At 47.5% G+C, this 13209-nt stretch overlaps 1 protein-coding gene across 1 annotated transcript in view; it reads left to right on the forward strand.

The window, feature by feature from the left end:
* GART (phosphoribosylglycinamide formyltransferase, phosphoribosylglycinamide synthetase, phosphoribosylaminoimidazole synthetase) overlaps positions 1-13209 on the forward strand; it is a 27230-nt gene that overhangs the window by 2971 nt on the left and 11050 nt on the right. Inside the window, exons 3-13 of the mRNA XM_017838846.1 lie at positions 1229-1324; positions 1925-2099; positions 2723-2834; positions 4036-4104; positions 5258-5383; positions 5936-6023; positions 6406-6491; positions 7085-7253; positions 8208-8439; positions 11487-11581; positions 12453-12562. Coding sequence (XP_017694335.1) covers positions 1229-1324; positions 1925-2099; positions 2723-2834; positions 4036-4104; positions 5258-5383; positions 5936-6023; positions 6406-6491; positions 7085-7253; positions 8208-8439; positions 11487-11581; positions 12453-12562 — 1358 coding nt within the window. The remainder of the gene's footprint in view (positions 1-1228; positions 1325-1924; positions 2100-2722; positions 2835-4035; positions 4105-5257; positions 5384-5935; positions 6024-6405; positions 6492-7084; positions 7254-8207; positions 8440-11486; positions 11582-12452; positions 12563-13209) is intronic.

A 13209-nucleotide genomic window follows, 5' to 3' on the forward strand; every position in this document is an offset into this window, starting at 1 on the left:
TGGAAGGTGTCCCTGCCCATGGCAGGGGGTATCACTGGATGGGCTTTGAGGTCCTTCCTGGGATTCCATGTTTCTGTGGATTCATCCATCCAGGATGGCAGGAGCACAGTGGGCACTGACTGTCCACTCCTCTCCTTTCTCTCTCATCACCTCCCAGAAACTGGCCAGGGGAGCCCATCAGCTCCTGCTGTGTTTGCCTGTCTGCTGCCATGTCCCAAGGGAAAGGAGGAGAGGAAATGGCCTCAAACTGCACCGGGGCAGGTTCAGATTGGAGATTAGAAACAGTTTTTTCCTGCAGGAGTGGTCAGGCCTTGGAATAAGTGTCCCAGGGAGGTGGTGGAGTCCCTGTGTGTGGGAGTGTTGAAGAGGCCCTTGGGGACATGGACTGGGGGTGATGTGGTGGTGCTGGGGTGGGACTGGGTGATCCTGGAGGGCTCTGCCAGCCTGGATGACTGTGGGATTCTGTGCCCCCTTTGCCAACACGGTGCCCTGTTGTGTTGTCTCCTCCCAGCCCAAGCAGCCAATCCACACCAGGCTCACCCTTCTTTGGCTCTCGGGGTCCATCCTCTCAGACCTTGGCTTTATTTATCTGCGATAACTCAGTGGGACTGCGGGGCCTTTGCGTAACGTTTTTATCAGGAGCCTTGGCGTTGTTGTCTCTGGGGCAGCCTCTCCTTCTGTTTGCACAGTTTGGGGCAGTCCAGGTGTCGTCACAGGGAATGTTTGTTTGTGGAAGGGTGATGGTTGTAGCCACCTGAGCCCACGTGCCCTTGGCCACAATGGCAGCACTGGTCCTTCTTAATTAACTTCAGCTTAACGTACAAAACAAATGTTCTGATTCCCCTTGGTCTCGGTGAGGTGGGTTTAGTGCAGCACTACAGAAAGAAGGAAAAAAAAGAAAATAGATGAGTTGGAATCCCACCACCAGCCACTTGCTTCATTCCCCACACCCTACTGGCACGAATATCCTGAGATCATAGAATCATGGAGTGGTTTGGGATGGAAGGGACCTTAATGCCCATCCAATGCCACCCCCTGCCATGGGCAGGGACACCTTCCACCAGCCCAGGTTGCTCCAAGCCCTGTCCAACCTGGTCTTACATCTGTAAAGCTTCATGGTGACTCTACAGAGGGAGGAGACTGGCTGAAGAAAAGATTATGTTCTGGTTAAAGTCAGTGCTGACCGACACTCCTGATGGGATCTCACCCCCCTTTGTGTCTCCACCAGCTGTTCCAGTCAGTGATCACGCTGCCCTCGCCCAGTTCTGCAGAGATCAAGACATCAGGCTGGTGGTGGTTGGTCCAGAGGTCCCTCTTGCTGCTGGTAAGAGAAACAAGCTAAAAATCACAGCCTTCAGCTTTTAGGAAGAAAGGGAAATTTTAGTCCTCGTCTGTCGTCACTCAGCACTGTCCGAGTGTCTCCAGTGGGAATGGAACAGATCCTTTGGGACACCTTCCCTGAAACTGGGGGTTGTGCTGAGGTGAAAATGAATTTCTGAAGGATATTGTATTAGCAATAAAAGCAGTTTTGGTTTTCCAAATGTTTTGAAATAATTATCGTTTGAGTCTTGGTGAAAAAAGATAAATATAAACGTGCTGGTAATTTTTCTGTTTGAACCTTTTACCTGTTCAACCATTGGCACCTTCACAAAAGCCTAATGTTGGCTTTTGAGCTAAAAGATCCAATAAACCAAAGGGGGATTGTCACCTCTTCCCAAATCCTCGGAGCCTCAGGAGTCCCAGGCTCCTGATTCCAGGGAGGAATGCAGCCAGGGCCCAGCTGGGGAAACGGGCACTGCAGAGATGTATGTGACTTGTTATTCCTCACATCCTTGTTCCAAGGAGTCAGTGCTCCTGTGTCTTGGCCTGCCTGACTGCCACAGATCATCTGGAGGTTCATACCATGTTTGTGTTGTGTTTGCAGGGGTTGTGGATGACCTGACAGCAGCTGGGATCAGGTGTTTTGGCCCCACAGCAAAGGCAGCTCAGCTGGAGTCCAGCAAGAGCTTTTCCAAGGCCTTCTTTGACCGTCATGGCATCCCAACTGCGAGGTGGAAAGCCTTCACTGACCCCAAGGCAGCCTGCAGCTTTATTAACAGGTACAGGGCTGGGCATTTGAGGCATATTTTTATGTGCTGGATATCCAAACCCAGTCAAATGATGGCTGATGTATCGATACCTTTGCGATGGAACACCTGGAAAGGTTTTAAAGGATCACTTAACCACTGTCAAAGTGCAGCAGGTGATAGAAGTGGTTCTTACCTACTGCTCCAAAGTGAAATTACAGTTCAGTGCTCAGTTTACAGGAAAATGTAGGACAGGTTTTATTTCTTTTCAAACTCCTGCTGTGGAGACCCAGCGAGCAGCCTGAGAACCATCTGTTCTGGTTCTTGGCCTCTTCTCCAGGAGTATATTTGGAGACTTACTCAGCAACTGATGGTCTGCTCATCAGGGTACAACCCAGGTGACCCCAGATGATACAGGAGTGAATTATTGCATGGAAAGCAGGAATGAACACTCATGGAATTCAGTGGTGGGGCAAAGAAACACAAACCCTTCACAGGCAGAGCAGGAGGAGCCTGGTTTGATCTGTGTGTTACTCAGTAAGGTTGCTATGAAAACATAGAAGTGTTCTGACCTTTTGATCTCTCAGCTCTTGAAATGCTCAAATTGTCTTTGCAAAGGTTGTTTAGTGTTGAATGTCTGTCCTGTGCCTCTGCAGTGCAAACTTCCCTGCTCTGGTGGTGAAAGCCAGTGGCCTGGCAGCTGGCAAAGGAGTCATCGTGGCCTCAACCAAGGCAGAGGCCTGCAAAGCTGTCACTGAAATGATGCAGGTGAGCAGGGATGTCACACACTCACCTGGGTACACAAAACAGGCTGGGAACCCTCTCAGAGCCTCAGAGATGTTCCTTATTTCTGTGTGACAGGAGCTTGGCTGTAAGACATCAAACCTTCCACCCATTGTTTGGACAGCTATGAAGCTCTGTTATATTTATTGCTGGAGGCATACTTCCTGTGGGCTCAAATAAAACCATTCTTCATGAAAACCCACCCTGATTTCACTTATTTGTACATGTGTTTCCTTTTTTTATTATACCATCTGAGGCTGCTGCAGCCAAGCAGGAACAGGAGCTCTGGCACTGAGGAGGATCTTTACAAGCACCATTAGCTTTAGGACTCATCACACAGCACTTGAATGTACAGTAAAATTCTAGTGGAATTATTCCAAGTGAAGTGTACAATGAGGTAGGATATTCTGCAAACATATTCAGAGCATCAAAATTAGAAGTGAGGCAAAAGTCAGTGATTTTATCAGACCAGTGAGGAGCACAGAGCTGAGGCTGCCAGGCCAGGCCCTCAGCTGGTGTCAGCAGAGGAGCAATGTAAAATTCCCTGGAGCTCTGCTGATCCCCAGGAGATGGGATCTGACAGGCCTGTGTTTCAGTGTGGGTTTCAACAGGGGCTCTGCAGTCCCATTTTGGGGGGTGAATAAGACAATAAATGTCTCAACATGTGCCCCAATGTCGTGTACAAAAAACTGTGTGTTAGGGAGTCTTATAGACCCCAAAATTACCTTGTCAGCCTGGGCTGGTTGTTCTTAATTTCTTAATTACCCAGAGCATGCAGTCAGTGTTCAGACATTGCCCTGGGATATGAAAATCTCGCTCCCTTCCCATATATTGTATAAAACTGCACTTTCCTGTCAAGTAAAACTTCAGATGGGAGACTCGACAGTCCTTGCTGTTGGTCTCAGTGACATGGGGGCAAAATTCAGCTTGTGGAATTGCTCAGGAATCACAAATAACCCCTGCCACTTGAAAATACTCAGTAAGAAAACCTGCATTTATTTAAGAATAATCAGAAAAGAGGAACAAGGAATTTCCCACTGCTGACACCCCCCGGGGGGAGAAGGGATTCAGAGTCTCAAACCTGTGCTGTGGTTTTTTTGCTGTATTAAAAGTATTTATTTCTTGTTCCATTTTCAGTACTTTAAAACCAGTGAAACAGAAGTAAAGAGATTTTGTTTTCCTGTAGGATAAGAGTTTTGGCACAGCTGGGGAAACCGTGGTTGTTGAAGAGCTTCTTGAAGGAGAAGAGATTTCTGTAAGTGCATCTCACTGTAACACCTTGATTCCCCCTGCCCTAAACTACCCAGGACACACTGTAGGACTAACCCCACCTGCAAAGGGGAGAAATTTATTCTTTAGTAAATGAAAAAAATCATTGTTTCAATTAAAACCAGTTACCTGGTGTAAATAAAGTGGTATTAATTGAAGACAGCTGTGCTAAGAGCCAAACTCCCTGTGGTCTGTTAAAATAAATCACATTAAATAAGAATAACTCAAACAGCTGTTGCCACATGGAAAAAAATCAGTCCTTGTTTTGACAGTGTTGATTTACTCTGCAGAGGTAGAGAGAACTTTTCCTTCATTTTAAGCTGATTCAGCCCCTTCATTTAAAAACTAAAACTTGGAATACCCAGCAGACTTACTTAATACAACACAATAAAACAAAATCCAGTGTATGGTTGGTTTTTTTCTGTGCTGACTGACAACAGTGAAGAAAATGTACTGCTTTCCTTGCCCAGCAAGATAATTCACCTCCCACAAACCACGTATTTTTTAATATATTAATATTTTAGCTTTTTTTTTTTCTTTTTGATTAGCAGAATCCTTGCTTGATTTATCAATTTTATAATTAGCATTATAAAATGGGTTTCAGTGCTGTTCACGTTAGTCCAGACAGGGAACAACATTACCCAGCCTCAGTGAGCAACATCAGCCAGTTGCAGAAGCTGCCAGCAGCCTTGTAATGATGAAGATACTGAGGATAAAAGCAACTGTTGTATAAATAATTTATAAACAATTCACGAGCAAGCAGCTTTCTCAGCGAGGAAAAGGAAGCCTTGGAAGCAATGGAATGCCTTCCTTCCGGGGCAGGGGGAGGGAGGGGAGGGAAGCAGTCATTTCCACCGGGCTGTGTTTTAATTTTTTAATTTTTTTTTAAAGTTTTGAGTGTTTCTTTTCGGTGCAGCCGCCGGTGGTGTAGTTTTTACCTGTTTTATTAGAGGTGATTTCTGGAGGAGGGTTCGTACGAAACGAGGGGAAGGCGACTCTTCAGAATCCCGTGGTTTGTTTGGCGAGGGGGGCAGAGTTGTTCCTCCTCAGTGTCCCCGCAGAGCAGCTGCAGTGCCACCGTTCCCCCTCAGCTGCAGAACTGCACAGGCTGGAATTGTAACGCTCCCCCTGTTCCCCAGTGCTTGTGTTTCACCGACGGCGTCACCGTCGCTCCCATGCCGCCGGCCCAGGACCACAAGAGGCTGCTGGATGGGGACGAGGGGCCCAACACGGGAGGGATGGGAGCCTATTGCCCAGCTCCTCAGGTAAAACTGGGATGGTGGGGAAGGGAAAAAGGGACGGGTGAGGAGATGTTTCACTACAAAGCAGGGGGGAACGTTCAGCTCCACCAGGATGAACGGGAGGGAACGGGCTCCTGTGGATGGGAAGAGCTGCCTAAAAGAAACAAGGCCAAGTCAAATCCATCACTTACTAAATTTCCCTGAAGAGGAGGGTATTCCTACTGAGTTCCTTTGAATTTTAAAGGTGGAAGTGGTGTTTCTACAGCCTGGGTCTTGAAGTGTTTTGAAGGGCTGATCGTTAGAACCAAGTGCTCCAAAGTCACACTTTTACCCTGTGCCAGGCAAAGCTGGGGATGAATTTCTGCTGTGCCTTGAGGCAGTTTGGTGTCTGTTTGACAAGGAACTTCTGTCTGCAAAAACAGAGGGAAAAGAATGATTAGTTTTCCATTGGAAAACTTGGAGTGACTCACTCTTGGAGTGAGCAGGGGACCATCCAAGTGTTCTGCTCAGGTCTTAAAAACACAAAATCGTGCCCTCCCTTTTCACAAACCCTGTTTTCTGGTCCTGTTTTATTAGATTTCTAAAGATTTGCTGCAGCAAATCAGAGATACTGTACTTCAGAAGACTGTTGATGGCATGAGGAAAGAAGGTGTCCCCTATTTGGGTAGGTACAGAAGTCTGGGGTTTTTAATCATGAGGAGAAAGACCTTTTATTTCACTTTTCCTCTTTGTAGGCCTAACTCAGCCTGGAAGGTAAGGGAGATAGCTTTGATTTCTTTGGCAACTGGGTTTGGTGTCACTGGCTTGATTCAGAGTCCGTGGAAATCAATAGATGTCATTTCCTGAATGGGGGATAATTGTCAAGTGAGGAAGAACAGCCAGGAACAGCAAAACTGTGACCACAACTGTTTCTGCCTGATTTATTGTTCCATTTCTCAAGTTCAGTGAGCACAGGGGACATCCTTCTAAACCCTGTTATCAACAGACTCGAAACAAATGAGCTGGGCAGGTGCTGAGGGAGTTTTTCACATCATTTTCTGTCCTAGGTGTGCTTTATGCTGGATTAATGCTCACCAAAGATGGGCCTAAAGTTCTGGAGTTTAACTGCAGATTTGGTGACCCAGAGTGTCAGGTGAGTTATTCTGGGGGTAGATACAGTTTGGCTTTAGGGGAGAAAAATCTGTGACCATCTGCCACTGTTGTTAACCAGCTTTTGGGTGAATAATTAGCTAATTGCACTGAGATTTAAAATATTTGGGTTATTTATTCAGGACAGAAGATCTCTTTGGAAATTGCTCCATTCCAGAGAAGATTCCAGCAGGCTGGACTCAAATCTGGGCTTCACAGGGGCCAGCTTGACTGGAATTCAGCACTTCCCTATCTTTTCTGGAATGGAGTTGGATTTTTTTTTTTAATTTATTAAAGAAGCCAACACTTCTTTTCCTCACTCCCAGTTCGAAAGTGGAAAAAACTCTCTTAATTTCTATTCTCCAGGATAAATAGGGTTCTTTGTCCTGTACCTTTTCCCCTCCAGATGTAACAATTCCCTTCTTTTACCCATAGAAATTACCTTCAAGGAAGGGTGCTTTTAAGGGTACCCAGATTACAGGCGGTATGTGTGAAATACTTAATGTTATTTTTACAGCTGCATTAGTGTCTTTTGAAAGGCCAGGGGAGAAAACAGAGCAATGCTGGGTTTGACTGGCTGCTCTTGTGTTTCTGCAGGTAATTCTGCCCCTGCTGCAGAGTGATTTGTACGAGGTCATGCAGGCAGTTGTCACCAAAAGGCTCTCCAGCTCCCTGCCGGTGTGGCTGGAGGGCAGTGCAGCCGTGACCGTGGTCATGGCCAGCCAGGGCTACCCGGGGGCGTATCCCAAGGGCTTGGAAATCACAGGTAAATGCGGCAGGAGAAACCACAGCAGGCTCCTTCCTCTCCTGTTCTCTCTCTTGCTGGGTGAGGGTGAATCCCTGGAGCTGAGATCCATGCAGACTGGGGTTGTGGGGCAGCAAGAACCAGCTGAATTTTCACCCATCTCAGTTTGTTCTATTTTCACCCATCTCAGTTTGTTCTATTTTCACCCCTCTGGGTTTGTTCTGTTGTATTTTTGTTTCTCCACGTTCATTTAACGTTGGCACAGTGTTATTTAACATTATTTAACACCTGACATTGGCACAGTGTTATTTAACATTATTTAACANACAGTGTTATTTAACATTATTTAACACCTGACATTGGCACAGTGTTATTTAACATTATTTAACATTGGCACAGTGTTATTTAACATTATTTAACATTGGCACAGTGTTATTTAATACCTGCTGCAGTCCAGGGGTTCTGCTCACTGATCCCTACCCTGCTGCTGCTGTTTGTGCTGTGTGTGGCACTGGGGCACACAGCCCAGCTGGAATGACACGTGGGCTGAGGTGTGTCAGTGAGTTCCCCTCCCCTGACACACAAGCAGACTCATCTCTCCCATGGGCTGAGGTGTGTCAGTGAGTTCCCCTCCCCTGACACACAAGCAGACTCATCTCTCCCATGGGCTGAGGTGTGTCAGTGAGTTCCCCTCCCCTGACACACAAGCAGACTCGTCTCTCCCATGGGCTGAGGTGTGTCAGTGAGTTCCCCTCCCCTGACACACAAGCAGACTCGTCTCTCCCATGGGCTGAGGTGTGTCAGTGAGTTCCCCTCCCCTGACACACAAGCAGACTCGTCTCTCCCACGAGTGCAGTTCTTCCCAGTGTGTCCCCGTTTCCCAGCGCGCTCACGCTGGCTCTGTGGTTTCTGAGTGTCTGTTCACTGAGCACGTTCTAACCAACAGCTTTTCTTCTCTCTCCCCCCCCCCGGCAGGGCTGGCCCAGGCCCAGCAGCTGGGGCTGGAGGTGTTCCACGCTGGCACGGCCCTGCGGGACGGCCGGGTGGTGACCAGCGGGGGCCGCGTGCTGACCGTCACCGCCCTGGGGCACGACCTGCCCACGGCCCTGCAGCAGGCCAACAGGGGGGTGGCCTCCATCCACTTCCAGGGGGCCATCTACAGGAAGGACATTGGTGCTCGGGCCATAGCTTTCCTCAGGCAATCCAGGTAGATATTCCAATAACACCCCTGCTTGACATGCAGATAGCACCCCTGGTCCACATTAGTCACTCTTGGCAGGAGTGATTCCGTGTCACTCTTGGCAGGTTTCAACCACTGTCCTTGTACTCGACCTCAGCAAGACCAGCCAGGGAGGAACAGGCTTTTGGATGACTCTCTTCCATGTTCTTATTCCCAAATATCAATTAAACCACAGTGGAATTAAACTAATCAGTTAAACCACCCAGGAATCATTTGTGCTGCTCCTGGCTGTTAGACCTGTTTTGGGGAAGGTCAACTTCTGGTTCTTGGGCCTGAAGTCACAGCTTTTGCTCTGGATTTGTATTGTCCAGAAGTGTAATGTTAATATTAGTATCAGGAAATGTGGTCACAGCCCCAAGAGACAGGGTGGGATTGTTGGGGTGTCCTGTTCAGGGCCAGGGGTTGGACTGGATGATCCTTGTGGGTCCCTTCCCACTCAGGGTATTCCAGGATTCTAAATATGAACAAAGTTTGAGCTGATCTGTTGGTTCATTTTAGAGTTTTTAGAAAGGGTTAAAGTTATCTTGAAGCCTCCACCTTGTTGGGATACAAATTTTTCTGGAATGGCTGGCCAGCAACATGGTAGGATTTATCATTCCTTTTCATCCTTATTCCTTTAATTTTCCCAGTGTTCAGTTTGAGCAGTCTGGAGATCACGTGGGTGTGGGGTTTTTGTTTATAGCTGTGAGTCCTGTTGTCCCTCTCATGTCACTGAAAGCTTCTCGCAGGTTTTTAGACTCCTTTCCCCCTGATCTGAAGCAGCTCTGCCTGTCTCCAGTTAGCTCCAAACACTCCTTTTGCTAATGGGTTATTTTGTAGCCTGGGGGCACTTCAGTGAGTTCTGTCGGTGCTGACAGTGGGTCCTGTTAGGATTCTGTCAAATGGTGATCAATAAACTTCCTGAGTGAACCAGGGTGTTGGTATTTAGTCTTCTTTCTCTCCCAAGTGCTCTGCATCCCCTGAGCAATGGAGGTGGCACCGTGGAGTTGGGATCTGTGTTTGTAGGAGTAAATAATGAGGTCAGTGTGTGAGGCAAGAGGAGGCTTTTAATGAGCAGTTCCCTGCAGCACTGGGTTCATGGGCCACAGCCAGCAAGTTTCCTGCCTGGAATGCCTGGCTGGGAGGATCCCTGGCTCATCAAGGAGCCTCCTGGGAGCCCTTTGCAGTCCCTGCCTGTCTCAGTGCCCTGGGCTCTGCCCCAGGCTCTGCTCCTGGACTGGCAGAACAGTTGGGAATGTGTCAATCCCACAGTCCCAGACTGCTTTGGCTTGGAAGGGACCTCGGGGACCATCCAGTTCCACCCCCTGCCATGGGCAGGGACTCCCTCCACCAGCTCAGGTTGCTCCAAGCCCCATCCCCGTTGGATTTGCTGCCCACAGGGAAGGAAGGGGAAAGGTTGGCCTGGAACGTTGGGGACTTACCAGGAGGATTCATCCCAAGGCATCTCCCTTCAGGAAAACAGCCAGAACATTTACTCAGTATTTCAGAAAACCTAAATAATTAGAGATTCATTTAAAGGACCAAAGTAGATAAAAAAAAAACAAACTAGAAATTTAAAATACTTTTAAAAACAAGGTGAAAATCTGGTGAATGTTTACTATGAGAGGGCCTGACATTGCTCTCTAGTTGTTGCAGGACACTATTTCCTTGAGTCTCACTCACAGCCTGAACAGAATTGTGATAATTGTTTTCCTCTTGCCAGCTCTTGACAGGGATGTGGTGGCAGTGCAGACACCTTGGTATTTTCCTGGTAGCACCACTTTGGGCCACTTATTCTGGGATTTTAGTCTGTTTTGGTCAGTGCCAGATATTACAGCAATGATCTTCACAGGAGAAACAGTGTCCTAGACACTAAAAAAAATTCTCACATCTTAAAATTAGATTTAATAGAGTACAAAAACATTTACTCCGTTTTATGCAATTTAAACATTTGTGTCTGTCTCTTACTGGTTTTTAATATTTCCTGAATTCTCAGCCTGGTTCCTGTGATGGGTTTGGGGGATTAACTGTATATCTTATTGTTCAGCTGAGTCGATTTTAAATGAGTTTCAGTTGTTTAGTTGTATTGTCCTTGTTAATCAAGAGTGTGTTTCACCCTTAGAATTTGAACTTCAGTCTGGATCCCATCAATAAGAGAGAGAAAGTAGGGCTGGACCTAAAATAGGGATGCAGCTGGTTCCTGCCACTGCCAGCATGGGAATAACAGCTGCTTAACTGGAGTGAGATGTGTTTGGTGGGAGTTAAAGGTCATTAAAATCTCTGGCTCCAGAAATAAAATAGGAGGTGGTGCCTCATGTCCCCAGTGAGTTGTGGGGACACAGGGGACACAAACACTTCTTTGTACATAAACCCCACCTGGAGCTTCCTGACATTCCTTTCTAGAGTCCTAAAATCCACCTTAGAACTTGGGTCTTTTTTAACTAAATTTAAAATATATTGTTTAGTAGAAAGTCCTTTTAGGTGAAAAGGGCTGGTTTTGTGGTGGGATCCTCCCAGGTGGGAAGGAGAGGCCACCCTTCAGCTGCAGCTGTAAAACTCTGCAGGTCATTGATTTATTTCTGCCTCTTTTACCTTGTTGTTGGGCTTTTCTGTCGTTGGTTTTGTCCTGGGATTTCACTGGATGATCCTGATGCCACTTTGGAATATTCAAGTCCTGCTTCTGGCAGTGTCTGTGGTGCAAACCCCCCGTGCTTTGTTTCTTTGGTGCAGTAATCCCTGTCCCCAGGTCAGGTTCCAAACAGCCTTGAGCTGCTGAGCCTGCCTGAGATGAGTCCTTGGAGATCAGTTCCTGGGAACAGAGTCACTGGGCAGGGGGGGGAGCAGGATGGCATTCCAGGCAGGGGATCCCTTAGGGATGGGAACAAGGGAATCCTGGTGGGAAACAGATGTTTGGGATTCACCGGTCAAATAATGCTTGCAAACAGATGTTTGGGATTCACCGGTCAAATAATGCTTGCAAACAGATGTTTGGGATTCACCAGTCAGTTCCATAACCTCTTTTCCCGTTTTTCCAGAGGCCTGACTTACAAGAACAGTGGGGTGGACATTGCAGCAGGGAACACTCTGGTTCAGAAGATCAAGCCCTTGGCTGCAGCCACGTCCAGGTCAGGTAAGACATGGACCTTCTGCTCCTGTGCCATGGAATGAGGGTTATCTCTGGATCTGGATCTAAACCTCCTGCTTGTGTGTTCTGGGTGTTCCCAGGTGACACAACAAATATGGGTGGGAAGCAAATGCCTGTGATTTCCTCCAGGCAGACAGGTTTTCATCCCCAAATGACTCTAAACTACATCTCCTGAATGCCAGGGGTGTTAGAGAGCACAGGACAAATGCAAGCAAAAGCCCCACCATTTCCTGCTGGGTTTGATTGCATGGGTTGTTATTTCTTGCAAAGTGAACTATTTAATTTTGGGGGGGTGAATGTGTGGAAAGGTTACAATTCCCGAGACAGATGTGGAAGACACATCTTTTGCTTGGCTAAAACAGCATCAATTTGTGCCTTTTTTGCTCTGGCAAGTCCTTGTAATTCTTTGGATAGATTTAAATTATAAAAAAATGCATTAAAAAGCTCTTTTACTTCAGATTAGCTGAGAACCTTCTGATAAAATCAGATATACACAGAGAGAAAAACAGAGATACACACACCAGTACAACCAGTAACAATCTGTTGCTACAGTTCCTCCTCTATTTTTCAGAAAAACACTCAGTGCAAGGGTGAATTATGTCAGTCACAGTAATTGGTGACTGTTCCATCACCAAGTCTGGGATTTTTAGGCTTAAGTTAATGATGAATTAGAGACAAAACCAACCCAGGCAGATTAGGAGCTCCTGTGCCTCTGGGAAGAGGCTCTAAATGCCAGAGAAAAGTTTCCTGGTGACAAAGCAAAGTTGTGTTGACAAGTATTGGAGGGAACTTGTGTTGGAGATCCTGGAAAGCCCCTGGAAGTAAAACTGGGCTCTTTCCTCCTGTTTCCTGACAGGCTGCAATGCAGAACTCGGGGGCTTTGCTGGGCTCTTTGACTTGAAAGCAGCTGGTTACAGAGATCCCATCTTGGTGTCTGGAACTGATGGGGTTGGCACAAAACTCAAGGTAAGGTGGAAATCCACATAAAGGAAGGAAAAATAGCACAGAAGGGAAAATGCTTTAACAGAAAATATGGGTTGTCTGGTAAAAATACCTATTTGTCTTTCTAAAAAAAGGGATGAAAACTGAAATTGCCCTTTTTCGGGCAAAAGAATTGAACACACATCTCACTTCTGGCCTGTAAATAGCCAGAAGTTGATATGATGCCTAAAATAAGTGGGTTTTAAATATCAATTATGAAATCAGGAGCTCTGTTTCACGAAGGCAGAGCCTCCACACTCCAAAAAATCACTCGGGGGGAAAACATTTAATCCCACGGTCGTGTTGTGCTCGGGCCTTTCCAGGAAACCCCTTCCAGCTCTGCCCCCTGCTAAGTGTCTGTTGGACTCGCCAGGGGAGACAGGAATAATTCCTGAGGAGAGCTGGGAGAGCCCCCAGGGATGGTGCCAGGTGGAGCTGCTCCTCCAGCAGGAGGGCGGGTGGGATCCGGGGCCGGTGGGATCCGGGGCTGGTGGGATCCAGGGCCGGTGGGATCCGGGGCCGGTGGGATCCGGGGCTGGTGGGATCCGGGGCCGGTGGGATCCGGGGCTGGTGGGATCCGGGGCCGGTGGGATCCGGGGCGTCGGTGCTTTGGGCCCGGCCCAGCCCCCCGC

Source organism: Lepidothrix coronata, unplaced genomic scaffold (genome assembly GCF_001604755.1).
Source record: "Lepidothrix coronata isolate B3197 unplaced genomic scaffold, Lepidothrix_coronata-1.0 Scaffold364, whole genome shotgun sequence".
NCBI classification, from domain to species: Eukaryota; Metazoa; Chordata; class Aves; order Passeriformes; family Pipridae; genus Lepidothrix; species Lepidothrix coronata.